At 38.2% G+C, this 22,464-nt stretch overlaps 1 protein-coding gene across 1 annotated transcript; it reads left to right on the top strand.

Moving 5' to 3' along the window:
* Positions 1 to 4,456: 4,456 nt before the first annotated feature.
* On the top strand, positions 4,457 to 6,735 carry LOC105725100 (protein FAM117A). Its single transcript, XM_012464039.3, has one exon. It carries the CDS (start codon positions 4,457 to 4,459, stop codon positions 5,816 to 5,818), a length of 1,362 nt encoding a protein of 453 aa, XP_012319462.2. The 3' UTR covers positions 5,819 to 6,735.
* The last annotated feature ends 15,729 nt before the right edge of the window (positions 6,736 to 22,464 follow it).

The raw sequence follows: 22,464 nt of genomic DNA, 5'->3' as shown, positions 1-22,464 counted from the left end.
GGTGACAGAGCAAGACCCTGTCTCAAAGAACAAAACAAAACAAAATGAAAACATACTAACCAAAGCAATCTACAAATTCAATGCAATCTCTATCAAAATACTGATGACATTCTTCACAGAAATAGAAAAAACAATCCTAAAATTCATATTGAACCACAAAAGGCCCCCAATAGCTAAAACAATCCTGAGCAAAAAGAACAAAGGTGGAGGGATCACACTACCTGATTTCAAAATATACTATAAAGCTATAATAACCCAAACAGCATGGTATTGATATAAAAACAGAAACATAGGTCAGTGAAGTAGAATAGAGAACTCAGAAATAAATCCACATATTTACAACCAACTTATTTTCAACGTACACTGGGGAAAGAATAGTCTCTTCAATAAATTCTTCTGGAAAAAAATGGGTATCAATATGCAGAAGAATTAAACTAGATCCCTATCTCCCACAACATATAAAAATAACCCAAAAATGGAACAAACACTTAAATGTAAAACTCAAAACTATAAAACTACTAGAAGAAAATACAGGGGAGATAATTTATAACATTGATCTGGGCAAAGATTGTATAGCTAAGTCTTCAAAATCACAGGCAACAAAAGCAAATATAGACAAATGGGAACATATTAAACTAAAAAGCTTCTGCATGGCAAACAACTGGCAGAGTGAAGAGACAACCCATTGAATGGGAGAAAATATTTGCAAACTTCATTTGATAAGGAGCTAATATCCAGAATATACAAGGAACTCAAAAAACTCAAAAGTAGAAAAAGAAATAGTTCCAAAAGTGGGCAAAGGATCTGAATGGCTATTTCTCAAAAGAAGACATATAAATGATCAACAGCTATATGACAAAATGTTACACATCACTAATTAAATGGGAATTGCAAATTAAAATCACAATGATATATAATCTCATCCCAGTTAGAATGGCTATTACTAAAAAGACAAAAAACATAACAGACGCTGGTGAGGATGTGGAGAAAAGGGAACTCTTATACACTGTTGGTAGGAAGGTAAATCAGTACAGCCATTATAGAAAACAGTGTGGAGATTCTGTAACAAACTAAAAACCAAAAATAGAACCACCATATGATCCAGTAATTCCACTACTGTGTATTTATCCATAGGAAAGGAAATCAGTATATTGAAGAGCTATCTGCATGCTCATGTTTATTGTAACATTATTCACAATAGCTAAGATACAGAATCAAGCTAAGTGTCCATCAAGAGATGAATGGATAAAGAAAATGTGTTGTGTATACATAGTGGAATACTATTCAGTCACAAAAAGATAAAATCATGTTATTCATGGCAACATGGATACACCTGGAAGACATTACGTTAAATAAGTTAGGCACAGAAAGATAAATACTACATGTTCTCACACATATGTGGGAGCTTAAAAAGTTGAGCTCATAGAAGTAGAGAGTAGAATTGTGGTCACTAGAAGATGAGAAGAGTGGAGATGGGGAGGGAAGGGGAGGGAGAAGTTGGTTAATGGATAAAAAAATTACAGCTAGATAGGAATAAGTTCTAGTGTTCTATAGCACTGTAAACTGACTATAGTTAGCAATAATTTATTGTATATTTTCGAACAGCTAGAAGAAAGGATTGTGAATATTCCCAACACAAAGAAATGATCCATGTTTCAGGTGATACATATTCTAATTACCCCATTTAATCATTATATATTATATACATGTATCAAAATATGACTATGTATCCCATAAATATGTACAATTATTATGTGTCAAATAAAAATAAAAGAAGAAATTTAAAAACAAATGTGGGACTTACTAAATTTGGGATCCAGGTCTGGCTCAGTCACTGATCAATGTCACAACCTTAATGGGTCTCCGTTTTCTTGTCTATACAATGGAAGAAATGTCACTTGAACACAATAACACTTGAGCTTCATGTTCCACGTAATTTCAAATGTGGCAATGAATATTAAAGCAATTTGAAATGTATAAAATCCAATACAAATGCAAAAATGAATTATTCTTTCCACTCCAGAGGAGAATGAGGTTCCATTAGGAAAAAATAATGCCTTATTTTCTGTTCTGGAAAATATTCACAAGACCTTTTCTACTATTAAACTATGACTGTTGGGCTTTTGATCCATTATCAATTCAATTCTACCTCTAGTTCCCCCTTGTCCCACGCTTTTTCTCCATAAAGCTCTCCTGTATCCATGTCCCCAAGGATACTCTATTTTTTTCTTAATATCTAATGTTGCTATCGAGAAGTCTGAGACCAAACTGATTCTTATCTCTTTGTAGGTATACTATTTGTTCTTTCAGGATGCTTTTAGAATTTTCTCTTTGTTTCTCTTAATGTTCACTATACAGTATCTAATATAGGTTTTCCATTTTGCTCCTATTTAGCACTCTGACTCTTTCCAAAATGAAGTTTTTTTTAGTTATTTTTCAATTCCAGAAAATTCATCTACATTATTTTTTAAAACAATTATCTCCATTTTTATTTTCCCTATTTCTTAGACTCCTTTTATTTAATATTGTCACTTTTAGTTCCAAGTTCCATATCCTTTAGCTTTTTTATATATTTTTTCTATTTCCTTATTCTTCCCTGCTGCCTTCTAAAAAAGATCCTCAATTTTACCTTGAAGTCACTAACTTGTTCTTTAGCTACATTTATCCAACTACTGATTCTACCAATTATATTTTTTTAGAGACAAGGTCTTGCTCTGTCACCCAAGCTGGAATACAGTGACATGATTATGGCTTGCTGCAACCTCAGCCTCCCAAGCTCAAGTGATTCTCCCACCTAAGCTTCTAGAATAGCTGGGATTACAGGCACATATCACCACACTTGATTAAAAAAAAAACTTCTTATTTTTTTGTAGAAATGGGGTCTCCCTGTGTTGCTCAGGCTGGTCTCAAATTCCTGGCCTCAAGCAATCCTCTTACCTTGGCCTCCCAAAGTTCTGGGATTGCAGGCAAAAGCCACTGTGCCAGGCCCTCAATTGTATTTTTTATTTCAATAATTATATTTTTAAGACTAGAATTTCCACTTCCATCCATGACTGAATAACTAGCACTGGACCTGCCCTCCTACCACAAGTAACTAGAAAACTGGACAAAATATAGGAAACAATTGCTTCTAGACAGTAAACAAAAGGCAGTGCAGAACTATGATCTTTGAAATAAAGGAAATAAATTATATAGTCTCTGTGATTGCCTAGTTTGCTGCTTGAAGGCAATTTCTGGATCACAGCATAAGGATGGAAAACCCAAGCAGAGCACAGTGATCTTACTGACTTAGGAGACAGAGATCTGAGTCCAGGTAGGCCCAGACAGCTAAAATTTGTGAGGCAGGGTGTAAGAGAGGGGGGAATTATGCAAAGAAAGAACTCCAAAATTTGTCATGGGGATCCCTTGAGTCTTTCCTGAATACTGAGTTGTGCATACATAGAGTGAAACTCCCATGAGGATAGGCAAAGAACAACTGCTGAAGAGCTGTAAGCTGAACAATTTCCAGAGCACAACTAGAACACGGAAATGTTTGATTTCCAATCAGCCAGAGTGAAGAAATGTCATTGAGTACCCAGGAATTTGAGTTGAGACCCCAAAATGATCACACATTCATAGTATCCTAGTCCTAGACTAGAGTGAAAGCTACTGTAGACCTACAATAACACAGCTTATAAACAAGAATTGAAAGTTTAAAGCTGACAAGAAAATGACTTAACTGCCTGCCAAACAAAACTCAACATTCTTTAAAGTAAGACAATAAAGTTCAGGCACTCAACAACAAAACATTCACAATATCTAGCATCTAATTAAAAAGTACCAGACAAGCAAAGAAACAGGAAAATGTGACCTATAACAGAAAAAAAAATAATAGATAACAGAAAAAAAAACAGAAAGGCTAGAATTAGCACACAAAAATTTAGAAAAGCTATTAAAATATTTTAGAAGGTTCAAAAGAAAACATAAACACAATGAGGAAAGAAATGGAAATAATTTTAAAAGGACCAAATAAAACTACTAGAGCTAAAAAGTATATTTGAAATAGAAATTTTACTGATTAACATCAGATTAGACACTGCAGAAAATGAGTAAACTTGAAGACATAGCAATAGAAAGTATCCAAATTGAAACACAAAAAGAAAAAAAAAGTATGGAAAAAATGATAACTAGAGCCTCAGTGATATGTGGGACAATGTCAAGTGGTCTCACTCATATATAATTGAAGGCCCAGACTGAGGATTTAGAGAAAACATCTGAAGAAATAATGGCTAAAATTTTCAAAATTTGATGATAACTATAAATCCATAGATTCAAAAACTTCAACAAATTCCAAGCAGTATAAACACAAAAAGAACCACACCAAGGCACATCAAAATCAAGTTGCTAAAAACTAATGATAAATTAAGAATCTTGTGTGGGGCTCGCTGTGGGGCTGAGGCCGGCAGCTGGGCAGGCCATGGCGGGGGCCTCAGCGGGCGGCAGAGGCGGAGGTGCCTGGGGGCCTGGGCGCGGAGGGGCCGGGGGCCTCCGGCGGGGCTGCTCTCCCCCAGCCCCGGTCGGCTCCCCCCGGGCTGGGCTGCAGCCGCTCAGGGCCACGATCCCCTTCCAGCTGCAGCAGCCGCACCAGCATCGGGACGGGGGTGGCCGCGCAGCCAGCGTCCCATGCTCGGTGGCCCCAGAAAAGTCAGTGTGTAGGTCTCAGCCACCCCAGGTCCGGCATACATTCTCCCTGGACACCATCCTCAGCTCCTACCTTCTGGGCCAGTGGCCACGAGATGCTGATGGGGCCTTCACTTGCTGCACCAATGACAAGGCCACCCAGACACCCCTGTCATGGCAAGAGCTAGAAGGTGAGCGGGCCAGCTCTTGTGCACACAAGCGCTCAGCATCCTGGGGCAGCACAGACCACCGAAAAGAGATTACCAAGCTGAAGCAACAACTGCAGAGGACAAAGCTGAGCCGTGGTGGGAAAGAGAAGGAGCGAGGGTCCCCACTCCCAGGGGACCATGCCGTGCGGGGAGCACTGAGGGCATCCCCTCCCAGCTTCCCCTCAGGGTCCCCTGTCTTTCGACTCAGCCCCTGCCTGCACAGGAGCCTGGAAGGGCTCAACCAAGAGCTGGAGGAGGTGTTTGTGACGGAGCAGGGAGAAGAGGAGCTGCTGAGGATCCTCGAGATTCCTGATGGGCACCGGGCCCCAGCTCCTCCCCAGAGTGGCAACTGTGATCATCCCCTCCTCCTCCTGGAGCCTGGCAAACTTGCCAGCTCTCCTTCCATGTCCTTGGCATCCCCCCAGCCTTGTGGCCCAGCCAGTCATGAGGAACACCGGGGTGCCGCTGAGGAGCTGGCATCCACCCCCAATGACAAAGCCTCCTCTCCAGGCCACCCAGCCTTCCTTGAAGATGGCAGCCCGTCTCCAGTCCTTGCCTTTGCTGCCTCCCCTCGGCCTAATCATAGCTATGTCTTCAAACGGGAACCCCCAGAAGGCTGTGAAAGAGTGCGTGTGTTTGAAGAAGCCACGTCCCCAGGTCCCGACCTGGCCTTCCTGACTTCCTGTCCTGACAAGAACAAAGTCCATTTCAATCCAACTGGCTCAGCCTTCTGCCCCGTCAGTCTGATGAAGCCCCTCTTCCCCGGCATGGGCTTCATCTTCCGTAACTGCCCCTCAAACCCGGGGTCTCCCCTTCCCCCGGCCATCCCCAGGCCACCACCTCGGAAGGATCCGGAGGCCTCCAAGACCTCCCCACTGCCCTTCAAGCCAAGGCAGCACACCCCACCATCAGAAGAGCCTGTGCTTTTCCAGAGCTCCCTGATAGTCTGAGGGTCCCACCCCTGCCCCACTTTACCATAGAGACCAGTGCCTTGGTGGCAGGTCCCTCCCCAGGTCCCCTGGATGGGGCATGGAGGGGCCCTTCCCTCTCGGCCTTCGAGCACTTTCACTTATTGTGTCAAAGCCCTGGGTCCTCTTTTTGATGGGCACCGGCCCCTCTGAATGTGAGGGGGTCTGCCTTCTCCACTAGCAGCTGGGCAGCTCACAACTCACACCTGTGTACCTGCCACATCCCTCACCCAGAAGGTCTTGAGTCCCCCACCCCTGGGTGTCAGTCCAAATGACTGTATAGGAGGCCCTTATTTTTGTCACAGAGCAAGCTGGCCATGAATGAAGGAGACAGGATGCCACCGATTTCCTTCCCCCTCCTCCACAGTCACACAAGAGGAGACCAGAAGATAGATTCCCCATCCTCTCAGCCCTATCTCCACGCCTCCCTCTCACTGGAGGAGCTGACCAAAGCAGCCCTAAAGGGCCCTAACACTTGACCAATTCAGCTGCTGGCGGAGGGAGGAAACAAGTGTTTTCCCAAGTGGCATTTTCATCTCGCTTTCACCTTGACTAAAGATTGTCTTAAGTAGCAGCCCAGCCCGCCCAGCCCCAGGTGGGTAGTGGGGAGGAGAGCTGGCATTCCTCCAGGTGGCAAATGGCGGCTCAATACTCTCGGCCCACCCCAGGGCTGGATTGGATTAGAAAAATGCCTATTTTTCTTGTATCGATGTAGAAACTCTATTTTCTCCCAAAGACACTATTTTTGCAGCTGTTTGAAGTTTGTATATTTTCCGTACTGCAGAGCTTACACAAAATTGAAGAATGTTAATGTTCAAGTTTTCTTATCTTGTGTTTAGAGGTTTTTTTTTGCAGATCTTGGTATTATAGACCAAATAAATAAATAAATATTCCCAGCAAAAAAAAAAAAAAAAAAAAAAAATTAAGAATCTTAAATGCAGCCAAAGGAAAACAAAGAACACCTTACGTATAAGGGAACAAAGATAAGGATTAACACTGACTTATCAGAAATAATGTAAACTGGAAAGCAATGGAGAGACATTGAAACAGTGTGATGGTTAATACTGTCAACTTGATTGGATTAAAGGAAGCAAAGTATTGATCTTGGGTGTGTCTGTGAGGGTGTTGCCAAAGGAAATTAACATCTGAGTCAGTGGGCTGGGAAAGGTAGACCCATCCTTAATCTCGGTGGGCACCATCTAATCAGCTGCCAGCATGGCTAGAATATAAAGCAGGTAGAAAAATGTGAAAAGACTAGACTGGCCTAGCCTGCCAGCCTACATCTTTCTCTTGTGCTGGATGCTTCCTGCTCTCGAACATTGGACTACAAGTTCTTTAGTTTTGGGACTCAGACTGGTTCTCCTTGCTCCTCAGCTTGCAGACAGCCTGTTATTGGATCTTGTGATTGTGTGAGTTAAAGCTTAATAAACTCCTCTTTACATATATATATACACACATATATATATATATATATATAGTCTTAGTTTTGTCCCTCTAGAGAACCCTGACTAATATAAGCAGTGAAAGAAAAAAACTATCAACCTAGAATGCTAAATCCAAGGAGGAAAAAAACCTTCCAAAATGAAGCTAATTACATACCTTGTCAGGCAAACCAACCAAACCTGAGATAATTTCTTGCCAGCAAACCTGCACAAAAAGATATGTTACACCCAATGCCTGAATCTTGGTTTCTAACGTCATTCTGCAATACAAGGGACCAGGGATCCTCGCAGAAATGGCTGACTTTAAGGCTGGGGCTATGAATATACAAGATGAGCCTGGAGCATTGCATAGTACCAGAAAGTAAGAAAATGCTAAAAAATAAAAATGATAGGGGTATGCCAAAGGAACACACCAATCAACTAAAATTGCTTTCAAAGGCCAAAATCGGAACAATTTGAATAAGAAAATAAATAAAACAGTGTGACATTATAACTAAAAACATAAAATAAACATTAATGAGTCCTAACTGATGTAAACAAATAATTTAGTAAACGAATAAATGAGGGAGAATAGAGAAACCTTCCCATACAAAAGAATTTTAAATCATGTATGAGGATACTTCCCTCCCAAGGAGGTGGAGCATAACTCCCCACTCCTGAAATTCGGTCTGCACATAATGACTTCCTTCCAAAGAGTACAGTATGAAAAAGAGAGGAAAAGAGCAACTTTATGGTGGAGAAACTTGAAAAATACTACCTCAGCCAAGGGATCAAAGTTGACATTACTAATGAGAAGTCATGCTGATATCATGTGCCATTGATATAATGTGGTGAGAACGGCACTTTACCTCTGCGGTCTTTTTTCCAAGAACATATAACCCCAGTCTAAATCTGAGAAAATCATCACACAAACCCAAATACAGGAAATTTTACAAAACACCTAACCAGTAATCCTTAAAGCTGTCAAGGTCATTAAAAACAAAGAAGGTCTGAGAAACTGCCACAGTCAAGAGGTACCTAAGAAGACATGACAACTAAATGTATCGTGGTATCTTAGATATGACTCTGGGACAAAGAAAAAAGGCAAACAAAAATACAGTATAAACTTTAGTTAATAATAATGTGGCAATATTGATTACTTAGTTGTGTAAACCAAAAAGTATCTGAGACAGGTTCAATTAATTTAGAAGTTTATTTTGCCAAGGTTAAGGACACGTGCCTGGGATATAGGTCTGTGCCATTCTCCAAAGATGATTTTGAGGGCTTCAATATTTAAAGGGGAAAGCAGCTTGGAGGGGAAAGAGGGAGTGTGTGGTCACATTACTGAATCCATATGTTACAAAAAGGAAGCCGGTAGGGGAATAGTAAATTATGTATTCATCTCATGCTTACTATAAGATAAGGTGAACATAGAGTAGCTACCTATGGAGACATTTAACTTTTTATCTGTAGCTATCTGTATAGGAATAAAAAGAAAAGCAGCTTCTTATATGACTCAGCCTTCAGCTTATTTTGTTTTCTTTTGGCATAGTGAATTGGGGTCCCAAGTTTGTATTTTCCTTCCACATTTGTAACAAACGTACCATACTAATGTAAGATATTGACAATAGGGGAAACAGGATGCAGGGTATAAGCTACTTTATCTAATAATGTATGTTATAAAAGAACTAATGGCCATGCCCTAGTCTACTCCTAATAGAGAGTTCCAGACATCACAGAACCACTGTTAGTCCTATTTCCTGGCACCTTATGAAGCAACAAATCTGGTCAGTCACTCCTCTGGTCAAGCAATTCATCAGAGCTAAGAGGGGGTGAAGGAATGAATGCCAGAGTAATTGGTTATCTGTCCGCATACTCATCAACTCCTTACCCCAGCAGGACTTTGGGCTGGCCCACCTACACAGACATTCTGGACTACTGCAGTTGGTTATTGCAGTCATTGAAGGAGGCAATAATCATTCCAAGGCCACACAGGGGAGAGGCAGGAGTAGCGCTCAAAAAGTTTTCCTCTGTCCTATCTTATCGCTGCTGCCTCTGGATCCTCTGCACCAAGCGACAGTCACCCAACATTCTACACACACCACTAGGTCAAGGCAGCATGCAGTATCCCCAGGGGTTTCTCACAGTGTTATTGCTTTTGCTGCTGCTACTGCTGTTTCTAGAATCTATGTTTCTCTCCAGCTTCTACAGTTTCTCAGGGTTCATTTTGGGGAGGGAAACAGCATCTCATTTATCAGGAATTGTAAATATAACTCTTGTTAGATGCTTCCTCTGTGCACAGAACTTTACTTGCATTACCTCATTTGATACTTTCAACAACTCTATGAAGTACATGCTATTGTCATACCATGTACACATGAGGAAAGTGCAGCACAGGAACATTAAGCAACATGCACAAGATCACACAGCTGTAAGAGATGGAAACAAAATTTAAACCCATTCAGTCTTAGAGACCAGAATCTTTGTTCATCATCAGATACCCAGTGACTAACAGATTGTGAGTACTCAAAATGATTTGTTGAATATTTGTCCAATAATGAACGAATGAATGGATGGTAAAAATTACACTACCAGCTTCACCAGCAATCTTACTCCTCATGTTTTCCTCTGTTTGATTGCCTTAGTATCTCGAAAATATACTATGAGGCCAGTCAATGTATCTGAGTGGTGCATTCTACTTTCAGTTTTTACCACTTAAAGAAACATATTTGCATTTCTAATAAATAAAACACTTGCCTTTTGATTTTTCTGAGCCAACACAGGTGACAAATTCTCATTACCAGAGCTCTATCTCAAAAGGTGGCTTGCGTGCTCACTTTGATTCCTTCTAGAAGTAGTTTCTTCAAAAGAAAGAATGTAAATGGCCATCAAGCATACAGGAAAGATGCTCAGACTCAACAATTATGAAGGAAATACTAGTTTAATATTAAAACAATGCCAAAATACCATTATTCAAACTGGCAAAAAATTAAAGCTAATTACCAATATAGGTAAGGGTTCTAGGAAACAGACTTTCTTATACAGTGATTTGTTCTTTGGAGTTTAAGTTGGCACAGTCTTTTTAAAAGAAAATTTGCCAAATTCTAACACTTAAATGTGCAGACATATTGACTCAAGATTTTCATTTCTAGAAATTTATGCTACAAAAAAGCTTGTGTTGTATAAACGTATCCGTTGTAGCTTAATTTATATAAAAACTGGAATAAGTGAAATTTCTCTTAATGGAAGAATGGTTACATAGACTAAGACAATGGAATACTATCGAGTCATAGAATGAGAGAAACCTATATGTTTTTACAGGGAAAAGTATCCATATTGATAAATGAAAAGTACAGAAAAGCCTATAAAATATTATTCAATATTTATAAACCAAAACTAATTTATATATCTGAATATATACATTTTTGATATTCACATGAAAAATCTAAAGTTATTCCAATCTATCAATAGTAGTTACCACTGGGGAGTAAGATTAATGGGATGGTGGAGCCTCACTTTTGCAATATTGAAATTTTTTAACAACCTAATAGCTCTTTTGTAATTTTTAAAAATGTATATCTGAGAGTAAAGAAAGAAAAAAGGAAGGAAGGAGGACTAATATTTGCTTGGAATCCTCACTAAAATCAAATAGAACTACATTTCAAAAAGAGCCAGGAATCATAAGGCCTTTGTTTTATTTGACATCTTCTAGACTTGAGCTTATAGGGAAAGTGCTCTAGGCTCTCTAAGTTCTTATGACGAACTCAATCCCTCCTAACAGAAAACTCGTGTGTTTTTAGGTTGTCAAGCTAGTGATTAGCGCATTCCACACCCTTTGGGGAGAGAAGAAATCCTGACAATTGCTTTAGCCCTTGAAAGAAAATGGATTTAAATACAAAAGGAAAATGTTCTCATTTTTTCTTATGTTAATGATTTGAATATATACACATACATGTACATATACAGCAGTAACTATCTTGCCTCAGCTACACATGAGAATGTATCTTCAGTTGTCAGAGGTTGCTGGCCAGATTCTTGCTATTCCCAGTGTCTAAAGTTAGGCAGATAAGGGGCCATGCAAAGTTATAGTGAGGATCTGAATAGATGAACGATCCAAACACTGCAAGAAGATAAAGGCCAGCGTTCTGGTGGAGGGTTGAATAGGCAGCCTCTTTTTGCCTCCAACTCCAGATTGTATGACCATCTCATTGTTAGACCTATGTTTCTCATAATATGTCTTGAGGGAAAAAAGTCTAATCTCACCTTAAAGACAAGTATCCTTCTTGATAAGACTATAATAGTGTATTCAGTCAGCACCCCGGCCTTTCTTGCTTTAGCTGAAATGAGTAGTTGTGTAATTAACCAGAAACCAATTAATTTATGCAACGCTTTACCATCACTTTCATTTTCATCATGAAGACCATTCCTACCAATTCTGACCCTCACAACAATAGTAATCAATGTTAAGCATACACAGCTTAGCCTGTTCAAAGGATGAGAAAAATAATGAAATAAATACAAGTTAACAAACACCAAAAAGCACAACTTACGTTGTTACAGCCATATTTCTTTATATAACAAGAATCATTTTCAGAATAGCAGTGACTACAGTTTCACAACCCCTTGTGTGAGCTATTGGCCTGAGAAACACAGCCCTGTCATTATTTAGGGAGAAAGACAGAATTTAGACAGAAGGAATGGAATTTAGACAGAAGGGATGTCCAATCAATAGATAAGTCCATATTTGGAGAGTAAAAGCAAATGACTAAATTACACTGTGTAGGTATGGTAGACCCATACTTACCTAAGAAAGGTAGTGAAAAGGTGGCACAAATAGGATGTCAACAATCTAAGTGCATCTCAACAATTCTGGTAGCAGGAAATCTTCACAAGATAATATATTTGATGTGAGCTTTTTCATAAGCTATAGTAAGTACAGAATCATTACTTGTGCCCAATCATTTAGGAGTCTGGAGTCTGCAAAGCTCAAGGAGTAGGGGTTGGAGGCCCTTTAAATGCTTGCTAATGTGTGATCCCCAGACTAGTAATATAAGCATCACCTGGGAGGTCATTAGAAACGCAGAATCATAGGCCCCACTCCAGACATAAATCAGAATCTGCATGTTAAGGTGCCCAGGTGAGCTGAGATGTTCTGCTCTAGATGTTAGCTGGGAGTTGCACTTGCCTAATTTCAAGCACCAGAGCCATATCTCCAGTAACTAAATCCCAGCATCTACCCCCATTCCTAGTCTGACAGCCAAACTCTTAGGAGATAGAAGTGCACAATAGTATTAGCTGATGGCCTAATCAAGCAACATTTATTAAGCTTCTGTGTACCCAGCCAAGTGTTAGGCCCTTAGAGAGACAAAACAGGAAGCTCCCTGTTTTCAAGAACTGAATCTTCTTGCTGGGGGAAGAGAAGAGAGGCATATCCATACGACAATCCACTTGCTCACCTTCTCTCCCTTTTTCTCTCCTACTTTAGCCACAACAGAACTGATACCTGTTCTCCAAATGTGCCCTTTGCCTTTCTGCCTTTGTACTCAATATTCTCTCCACCTGCAACTTTTCCTGTCCACCCCATCTTCAACCTACATATCCCTCAAAGTCCAGCTCCTGCCTACCCTAGTTTACTCTGTCTACCATCCCCCAGAGTGCATTTCTATATGTGCATCTTCACCATTATCCAGTAACACTTGGCTTCAAGCTAGCTGACAAGATTGAAGTTTTTTGAAGCCAAGAAGAAACTTCATGTGGAATTTCCCATTTCTCCCAGCTAAACATAATAACTCTCTTAATTCTTGCACTTAGGGTGATCCTAGAACCATCTCTTCTTCCAAATATTTCAGTTCGTTGCCAAAGCACTGTAGAGGTTAAAGCATTGTTAAAATGTCTCACCTAGCTTAAAACCAAATTTTAGGACTTCATCAACCTTTGAAATGTTTTATTCAGGGATCAAAATGTTGGTCCCCAAACACTGGACTTCCCCCAAAATATTTCTCTCTCTCCTATATGGCTTACACAAAGCAACAAACACACAAACACACATAAACTCAGAGACCCGAACGAAGCCAAGTCACCTGCATTGTCAAACACTGGGTGTAATTCTAAGTGGATACTCTAGATGGTAGCATTGTGCATTTTATTCTCCTATTCTTTTCACTGATTTTTCTAATTCATCATTTTATATGTCAGGAAAGACGTGTGTGGAGGGGAGAAAGGTCAAATATTAATATTAATTTTATATTAAAATAAATCTATAATTAGTTGAAAAGTAATGACAATATTAAAAGCTTTTCCAAAATTTTGTTGCCTCTAAGCCAATTTTCTGACTCTCTTTTCCCTATGGCTCAAATTCTTGGTCCATACCATTGACTCCACTATCTCATATCGCACTCACTGTCCAACCCTTTGCCATCTTCCCCACCCAACCCTTCTAAAATCATTATTTCGTTAACCTCCCCAGTGATTTCCTACTAGCTAAACCCAACTGCCACTTCTTAGGGCTCATCCTAACTCATTTCTCTGAGACATTTGCGAGGTGATTAACTTCCTCCTCCCTCCTCGCAATTCTCTCAACTTCTTTATTTTGAAATTTTTCAAACCTACAAAAAACTGAAACAATACCACAAAGAGCAGCCACATACTTTCACTTAGACTGACCGTTTAACATGTTGCCATACTTCCTCCAATTTTTTTCACTCTCCTTTACTCCCTCTCCTCACTTTCCCACCTCTCCATCTCTTTCCAGACATTACGGCACTCTAAATACTTCAGCATACATTTCCTAAGTTGCAGATATTACCATACCTGAAACAAATTCTTCAACATGTATCTCCTAGGAATAAGTACATCCTCCTATGACACTTTCTTGTTGAAACTCTTTCCTTTCCTATCATTGATTCTTCTTCTACTTCTGACCACTTTTCTAGAGTCATAAGGTAGACGGGGTGGAGAAGAGCAATGAATCTGGCCCTGGTTTAGCCACAAATCAACTCTGTGATATCAAAGAAAAACATATTTTGCTTAATTATAAAAATAACACACGCTCATTATATAAAACAGGGGAAATACAAAGTTTAAAGAACATAAAAACCATCTAAACCTACTATCTGAGATGATTACTCCAAAAACACTTTTTTAGTCTTTCCCAAAGCATAATCTATTTTATACCATTGAGCTGGTATGATAAATACAATTTTCTATCCTGTATTTTCACTTAACATTGAAAATAAGCATTAAAAACTTTTCATAAAATATTTTTATTGGCTGAACATTATTCTATTATTTTATTGAATGTAGTCTCGAAGAAAAGATGAAACTTCCATTTTAAAAATTAGCAAAAGGCTTAAAGGACAATTCATAAAGGAATACAAATGGCCAAAAGTTTATAAAAACAAGTACTTAACTAGTAATAAAATTAAAATGACACCATTTTTATCTATAAAACTGACAAAAATGTTTTTGAAAAAAGAAATAATAACCAATATTGGAAAAAAATGAAAGGAAACAGACAAACACTGATGATTAGAATATGAATTAGTATTTTTTTGGATAAAACCTGCAGTGCATAATTTTAAAAACCTTAAAAGTATACATACACTTTAGCAAATACATTTGTAGAAATTTATTCTAATAATATAATTGGGCCATTGCACCACAATACATGCACAAAGATATTCATAGCATTGTGATTTATTACTGATTATTTCCAATCTATTGCTAAATAAAAATAATATAAAATTAACTCAGTAAATTATAACACAACCATACAACATAATACTAAGCAGCCACTAAGTATATTTTTGAATAATAAAATTATATGAAAATTATGATTTTTCTGTTGCACATTTCTATATTCCTTTTTTTCCAATAAGCACGTATTGCTTCTGTAATGAGTGGAAAACAATGATTTTTTTAAATGTTGTAGAAATATTTATTAGCATGAAATATATTAACAATAAATTAATGATTGAATAAAACCATTTTTAGAAAATATGCATTGTATGATGCTATTTTAATGGCTTTAATAACATCATTTGCATGTCATAAAATTTATCCATTTAAAGTGAACAATTCCATGGTTATTAGTACATTTACAGAGCTGGTGCAACCATCATTATAATCTCATTTTAAAATATTTTCACCGTCCCAAAGAAACTCCTCTCCCATTCCCCCATCCCCATCTTCAGCCCTAGGCTACCACTAAACTACTTTTTGTCTCTATTAATTTACCATTGTAGAAATTTCATACACATGAGATCATACCATACACAATCTTTTGTGATTTCTTTCATTTAACAGTATTTTCAAGTTTCATTCATGTTGTAGTACGTATCGGTAATTTAATTTTTTATGAATGAATAATATTCCATTGTGTGAATAAAACACATTTTATTTATCCATTCATCAATTGATGGACACTTGGCTTCTTTTCGTTTCTCGGCTATTATGAATAATAGTGTTTGTGTGAACATGTTTTTACTTTTTTGATAACGAAGAGTGGAATCGTTAGGTCATATGGTTATACTAGGTTTAACTTTTGGAGAAACTATCACACTGTTTTCCACAGAGACTGCACCATTTTACATACATACCAGCAGTGTATGAGGGTCACAATTTCTCCACATTGTCACCAACACTTGCTGTTATCAATCATTTATTATTGCCATTCTAGTACGTATGAAGTGGTATCACTTTATAGTTTTGAGTTTCATTTTCTTAATGACTAATGATATTGAGCATCTTTTCACATGCTATCGGCCATTTGTATATCTTCTTTGGAGAAATGTCTATTCAAACCTTCGCTTGTTTGCTTTTAAAAATTGAGTTGTCTTTTTATTACCGAGTTTTAAGAGTTCTTTATATGTTCTGGATACCAGTTCCATGTCATATATATGACTTTGCAAATATTTTCTCCCTGTCTGGGAGCTATTTTTTCACCTTTTCAGTTTCATTTAAAAGACAAAAGTTTTAACTTTACTGAAAATCAGTTTTGTTTTTTGTTTGTTTGTTTGAGATGGAGTCTCCCTCTGTCGTCCAGGCTGGAGTGCAGTGGTGTGATCTCGGCTCACTGCGATCTCCGCCTCCCAGGTCCAAGCAATTCTCTGCCTCAGCCTCCCAAGTAGCTGGGATTACAGGTGCCTAGCGCCACGCCTGGCTAATTCTTCTGTATTTTTAGTAGAGACGGGGTTTCACCATGTTGGCCAGACTGGTCTTGAACTCCTAACCTCGTGATCCACCCGCCTCAGCCTCCCAAAGTGCTGGGATTACAGGTGTGAGCCACAGCACCCGGCCAGTTATCTTTTTTTTTTTTTTTTTTTTTTTTTTTTTTTGAAACGGAGTTTTGCTCTTGTTACCCAGCCTGGAGTGCAATGGCACGATCTCGGCTCACCGCAACCTCCGCCTCCTGGGTTCAGGCAATTCTCCTGCCTCAGCCTCCCGAGTAGCTGGGACTACAGGCACGCGCCACCATGCCCAGCTAATTTTTTGTATCTTTAGTAGAGACGGGGTTTCACCATGTTGAACAGGATGGTCTCGATCTCTTGACCTCGTGATCAACCCGCCTCGGCCTCCCAAAGTGCTGGGATTACAGGCGTGAGCCACCGCGCCCAGCCCCAGTTATCTTTTTTTAGTGGTTGTTGTTCTTGGAGTTATATCTAAGAAAACACTGCTTAACCCAAGGTCACAAAAATTTACTCCTATGTCTCGTTGTCAGAGTTTTTGTTTGTTTGTTTTGAGACAGAGTCTCGCTCTGTCTCCAGGCATCAGGTTGGAGAGCAGTGGCGTGATCTCGGCTCACTGCAACCTCTGCCTTCCGAGTTCAAGCAATTCTCCTGCCTCAGCCTCCTGGGTAGCTGGGACTACTTGTAAGAGTTTTATACTTTTACATCTTACATGTAGGTCTGTGATCCGTTTTGAGTTAACTTTTGTGTAAGGTGTACTGTGGGGTTTCAAATTTTATTCTTTTGTATATGGATATCCATTGTCTCAGCACTATCTGTTGAAAACGCTGTTCTGTGTTCAGTGAATTGTCATGGTCCCTTTGTAAAAAACCAATTGATCATAAATATTAAAGCATTATTTCTGAACTCTCAATTTTATTTCATTGATCTGTTTCTCTATACTATGCCAGCATCACAACTTGTTATTTTAAGGTATATTAATTACAAAGAGAAAAAACTGAAAATAAATGGATCAAATTATCAAAAATAAAATATTCTATTGTATGTATGTACCATATGTATTTAACTGCTTTCCTCTTTGGGGGAATTTTAAGATACTTACACACTTTCACTCTGATAAGTAACATTGTGATGAGCATCCTTCCACAAAAACTGCTGTATTTCAAGTTATTTTCTTAAGGTAGATTCCAATCAGTGCACCCACTGAGTTAGAAGTAAGAGTATTTTTAAGTTTCTTTAGATATATGGATGAGAGAAAGAAAATGAGAGAAAAAGCAAGAGGAAAGAAGGAAAGAAATTTGTGTTTGTATGTTTATATACATGTCAAAATTAATTTACATATAATCTGTATCAGTTTCTACCCCCAACAAGGTGTATTACTTAGAGAAAGTCACCCATAATTTCTCTTAGGTTTTTCATCTATCCAGTGAGGTTAACAAAGCCACCCTTTACTTGTTTACAAGAATGTTGGAAGAATCAAATAAAATCCTTGGTACATTAGAGCTATAACAAGTTTTTAAAGTTCTTTAGACATATAGGGTATTGTTATTTCCATTTATTTTGTCCAATTATGATCAATATGCATTTAATGAGCATCTGCTTCCTGCAGAGAACTATGAGAGGCACAAAAATAAAGCAAAAATTAATGAAAAATGAAGAAAACGATTTTTTGACAAGATTGTAAGCTACTTGGAGATAGAAACCATATTTCATAAAGGATATAAGAAAAGCATTATAGTACAAAGGAATATGATAGTTGTTATAACAGATGTTATAAACAAAATCATTTGGATTCACAGAAGATAAGGAGATTAATTTTAGTCAGGGAAATGAGAAAGACTTCCCAAAAGAGGTAATATTTAGGATAGGAGTGGAAGTTTGATGGAGGTTGTCATGTTGGGTTGTCATGTTTCATTAAGAAGAGCATGTCTGTAAAGAGATATTTCTTAAGTTTATTCTATATTTATTCCATTTCTGATTGGTTTCTCTTATTCTTATCTTTTCCCAAAATTAACATTTTATTTACCTAACTATAAAGTTAGGTTTATCATGCCAGACCTGGAGTGGTTAAAGATACTTCCTGATGATCAAATACTTAGAATACTGTAACTTTGTTGTGCCTTCCCCAGAAAGGGTACCCTAGGTTTTCATGCAATTGAAAAGACTCATTTTTATAGTTTGACCTCATCCACCATATAAGGAACTGTCAAAATTATTGACTCAGACTGATCAGATACGTTTTCATTTGTTGTGACCCTAGTCGTATTACCATCATAATCAAAATGTGTTTGTTCTTCAATACTATTGACATTGTCTTGGGAAATAATTATCTATGGATCTCAACACTTCGGTATCTCTTGCAAGCAGAGACAATGATTATTTTCAAAGATTTTTGTACAGCAAAAAGTCATGAAAGATTGAGATAGTGTCTCTCTCTCTCTAAGACAGAGGGCTGATTTGTTTATTGTTCAGTAAAATATAAGTTTCCCTCCCACTCTGCTCCTGTAGATAAGGTCCCCTAGCCAAACAATCTTACTTATTGAGGGGATAAGACACACAGTTTTTGCTTATCCCTGAGTGATTGGTTTCAGTTTCCTGCCATCTTCCAAAATTATTGAAACAAGTCAATCACGTCCCTCACAAGAACTAGGGGGCACCTTATCCTCTTGATACTACAAAGCTTACCTTCTAAAGCCCCTGGCTGTTAACTCTGTTCCCACGTCACCCCATGTGGCCCTGCATGTCATGTGGTGTCCTTCTCCACTAGGCTGTGAGTATATATCACAAACTGCTATGGACCTTACCTCTCCAGCGTTGAGTTACGTGTTTGGTCACCTTGGTAACCCTGGGGCAGGAATCCGCCTTTATCAACAGGTTAAACAGGAGGTGATCAAGACACCCAGAATAATAAAAATAATGTATCCTTTTAGAGTAAAGGTTGAACAGGTTTATGTGCAGCCAGTTATAAAAGATTTGGTTCCCTATGTTCAGGATTCCTGGGCTATGATGCCACTGTGTTCACAGACTCTACTGGGCCCCCTCTGCATCACTCTGTGGGAATTAGAGGGTAAAGGCAAGGGGAGCTGACATGAACACAAAGCTCCTGCTGTTTGCTGTGCAATGAGTAATGAAATCCTTTGTCTCTGACCTAGAAGTTTCATATTTTCTGTGAGCATCCATAAAACTGGCATGCAAGTAGAGTAAAATCTCAGACCCTTCATAGTTCTTGACAAATTGTACAGCCTGATAAAATTACCTTGCAATTTTCCTGAATGTCTCTTCTTTATTAATCAACCAATGTGTAAGTGCATTTTGCAGTGATTCTGAGTAATGCCTGGTCTGTTTCAGTTTAAGGTAAAGCTTTTGGTCAATCTGGTTCACTGACATTACAAGTGTTCTTTCTTATGGATAATTAAGACCCACAATATTGACATCCACTAGTTTAAAAATATCATTGCTAGCACTGAGACACCAATGAATGAACGAATAAACAAGTCACTGAGATCACTGAATCAATTGAATACAATTGACTGTTGCCTATAGTAAAAGAGTCTTAAATAAAGATGGAATTTTGGGGGATGTACACAGGAATTCTTATCATTCAAGTGTTCATTATCAAAGTCTACGTAGTATGTTCCTGAAGAGAGCAAGTTTCCATAACATTTATGTTTATTAATGAACTAGCCATAGTAAAATTAGACCCCATTTAAACATCCCTCTTTGACTAACACTAGTGTCTATCCCTTGTCATTGCAGCAATTATCTTTTCTTCCTGTAAATATCCAACAACGTGCAGTGAAAATTTGCAAAGTGAAATGGAAAATTTTGTAAAAGATGCAGAAGTATAAAGACGATAAAAGATGTTGGAGAACTGCTCAGATAACTTACAAAGTCAATGACAAATGATGACCTGGCAAAGTTAGATAAGTTAACAATTGAAGAAGAGAAAAAGAACAAGGATGATGACAGGATTGACATTTCAAAAGAGGACTATTTGAACAATAAAAGCTTAAGAAAGGTCTTGGAAAAAATGATACACTCTCAAACATTTTTGTAAAAATGACCCTCTAATAAAAGTCAAAAGTGAAGGATATTGTTACTATGCTATCACATAAGTTTGTCAGAAAATTATATCCCCAAAAGCAACAATTCATTCTTTGTTTTAAGATTTAGAAACTAGCTGAATTCAAACCTATATTAAATGTAAGATAAAATCTCTTTTCTTAATTGTTTCACTTTTGAACTAAAATCTCAATCAAATCTTTTATTTTTTCACTGTTTATTATGAAATATTCCCTGTTTCACATACATTCTCTTTAAGTGTTTTTTTTTTCAGTACTAGTTTGTCCTGCATAATGAGGACTCCCTCTGATTACTTAGCTATATCAGGCTTCCTTTGATCCTGGAGTATATATTCCACTAGCACAGTATTTCCTAAGGGTGGTAGTCATACCGCTGATAGTACACTAAATGATTTTAAGTAATTTGCAGATAGTCTTTTTTGTTTTAATACTTATGAATTTACTGTAATATATATTACCAAAAATATGATGCATTAATTAACCCAAGTTTTCACTAACTATTATGACTTAAGACAAATTTAAATTTTAAAAGGTGAATTGATTTAAAATAAACTTAAATAAAATGTTAATTATCACTTTTATGCAAATGGTAGGCATATGTGGCAAAAGTTACAACTCATAAATGACTCCAGTTTAGGAAGCACTGTACTAGCACAAAGGTACCAGGCACAAATCTCAAGCACTTTCAAAAGATGGCATTTGGTGGCCAAGAATGTGTTCAGCAGGACAACAAAGTCTCACATCAGTGATAGGACAGGCTCCTTCACATCATAATTGTGGAACAAGTACCTACTATTCAGATACACTTAAAACTGTCCAGTGAAGGCGTGTGTGTCTGTGTGTGTGCGTGTTGTGGAGGTAGTCATAGTAATGGCCTTCTATTTGTTTTCTCAAGTAAATATCTTTTTCAGTAAATAGTTTTTATTTTAATTGATGGAAGAAAGGGAAGCAGCATCTCAAACAGATATTCGTACACCCATGTTCATGTTCATGGCAGTATTATTCACAATAGTCAAAAAGTGGAAGCAATCCAAATATTCACTGATAGATGAATGGACAAAAAAATGTGCTGTACACGTACACGAGAATGGTATTCAGCTTTTAAAAAGAAGGAAAGTCTAGTCGGGCACAGTGGCTCATGCCTGTAATCCCAGCACTTTGGAAGGCTGAGGCGGGTGGATCACCTGAGGTCAGGAGTTCAAGACCAGCTTGGCCAACATGGTGAAACCCCGTCTCTACTAAAAATATAAAAAAAAATTAGCTGGACGTTGTGGCGGGCACCTGTAATCCCAGCTACTCGGGAGGCTGAGGCAGGAGGATCACTTGAACCTGGGAGGCGGAGGTTGCAGTGAGCTGAGATGGCACCACTGCACTCCAGCATGGGCAACAGAGCAAAACTCTATCTCAAAAACAAAAAAAGGAAGGAAAGTCTGACACATGCTACAACATGAATAAACCTTGAAGACATTTTACTAAATGAAATGCAGTTGTCAGGGACTGAGGGAAGGGGAGAATGGGGAGTTACTGTTTAATGGGTACTGTTTCATCTTGTGAAGATGAACAATTTCTGGAGATGGATTGTGGTGACGATCGCACAACAGTGTGAGTGAATAAAATGCTTCTGAACTGTACACCTAAAATGGTTAAAATTGTAAACTTTATGTTACATGTATTTTACCATAATGAAGAATAAAGAGAAAGAGAAGAGGGAGTGTGAGGGAGGAGGAGGAAGAGGAGGTGGAGGAGAAGAATAAGGAGAAAAAAATAAGTTGATTTACCCTGGAGAACTCACAGGACCAGGGCATACAGATACCAGAGGCCTCAGAAAACTAAGATGATGCATGGGGCTAATATAGGGTGATTAGTTGTTGAAAGTACACATATAATGTAGTTGAATGACCACCAGAGATTCCAGGCAATTCACTCACAAACAAAGGTTT

Source organism: Aotus nancymaae, unplaced genomic scaffold (genome assembly GCF_030222135.1).
Source record: "Aotus nancymaae isolate 86718 unplaced genomic scaffold, 86718_ANA_hifiasm-v0.15.2.pri h1tg000004l, whole genome shotgun sequence".
Taxonomy (NCBI): domain Eukaryota; kingdom Metazoa; phylum Chordata; class Mammalia; order Primates; family Aotidae; genus Aotus; species Aotus nancymaae.
Note: the sequence above shows the minus strand (reverse complement) of the source record. Positions and strands in the feature narration are given on the sequence as shown.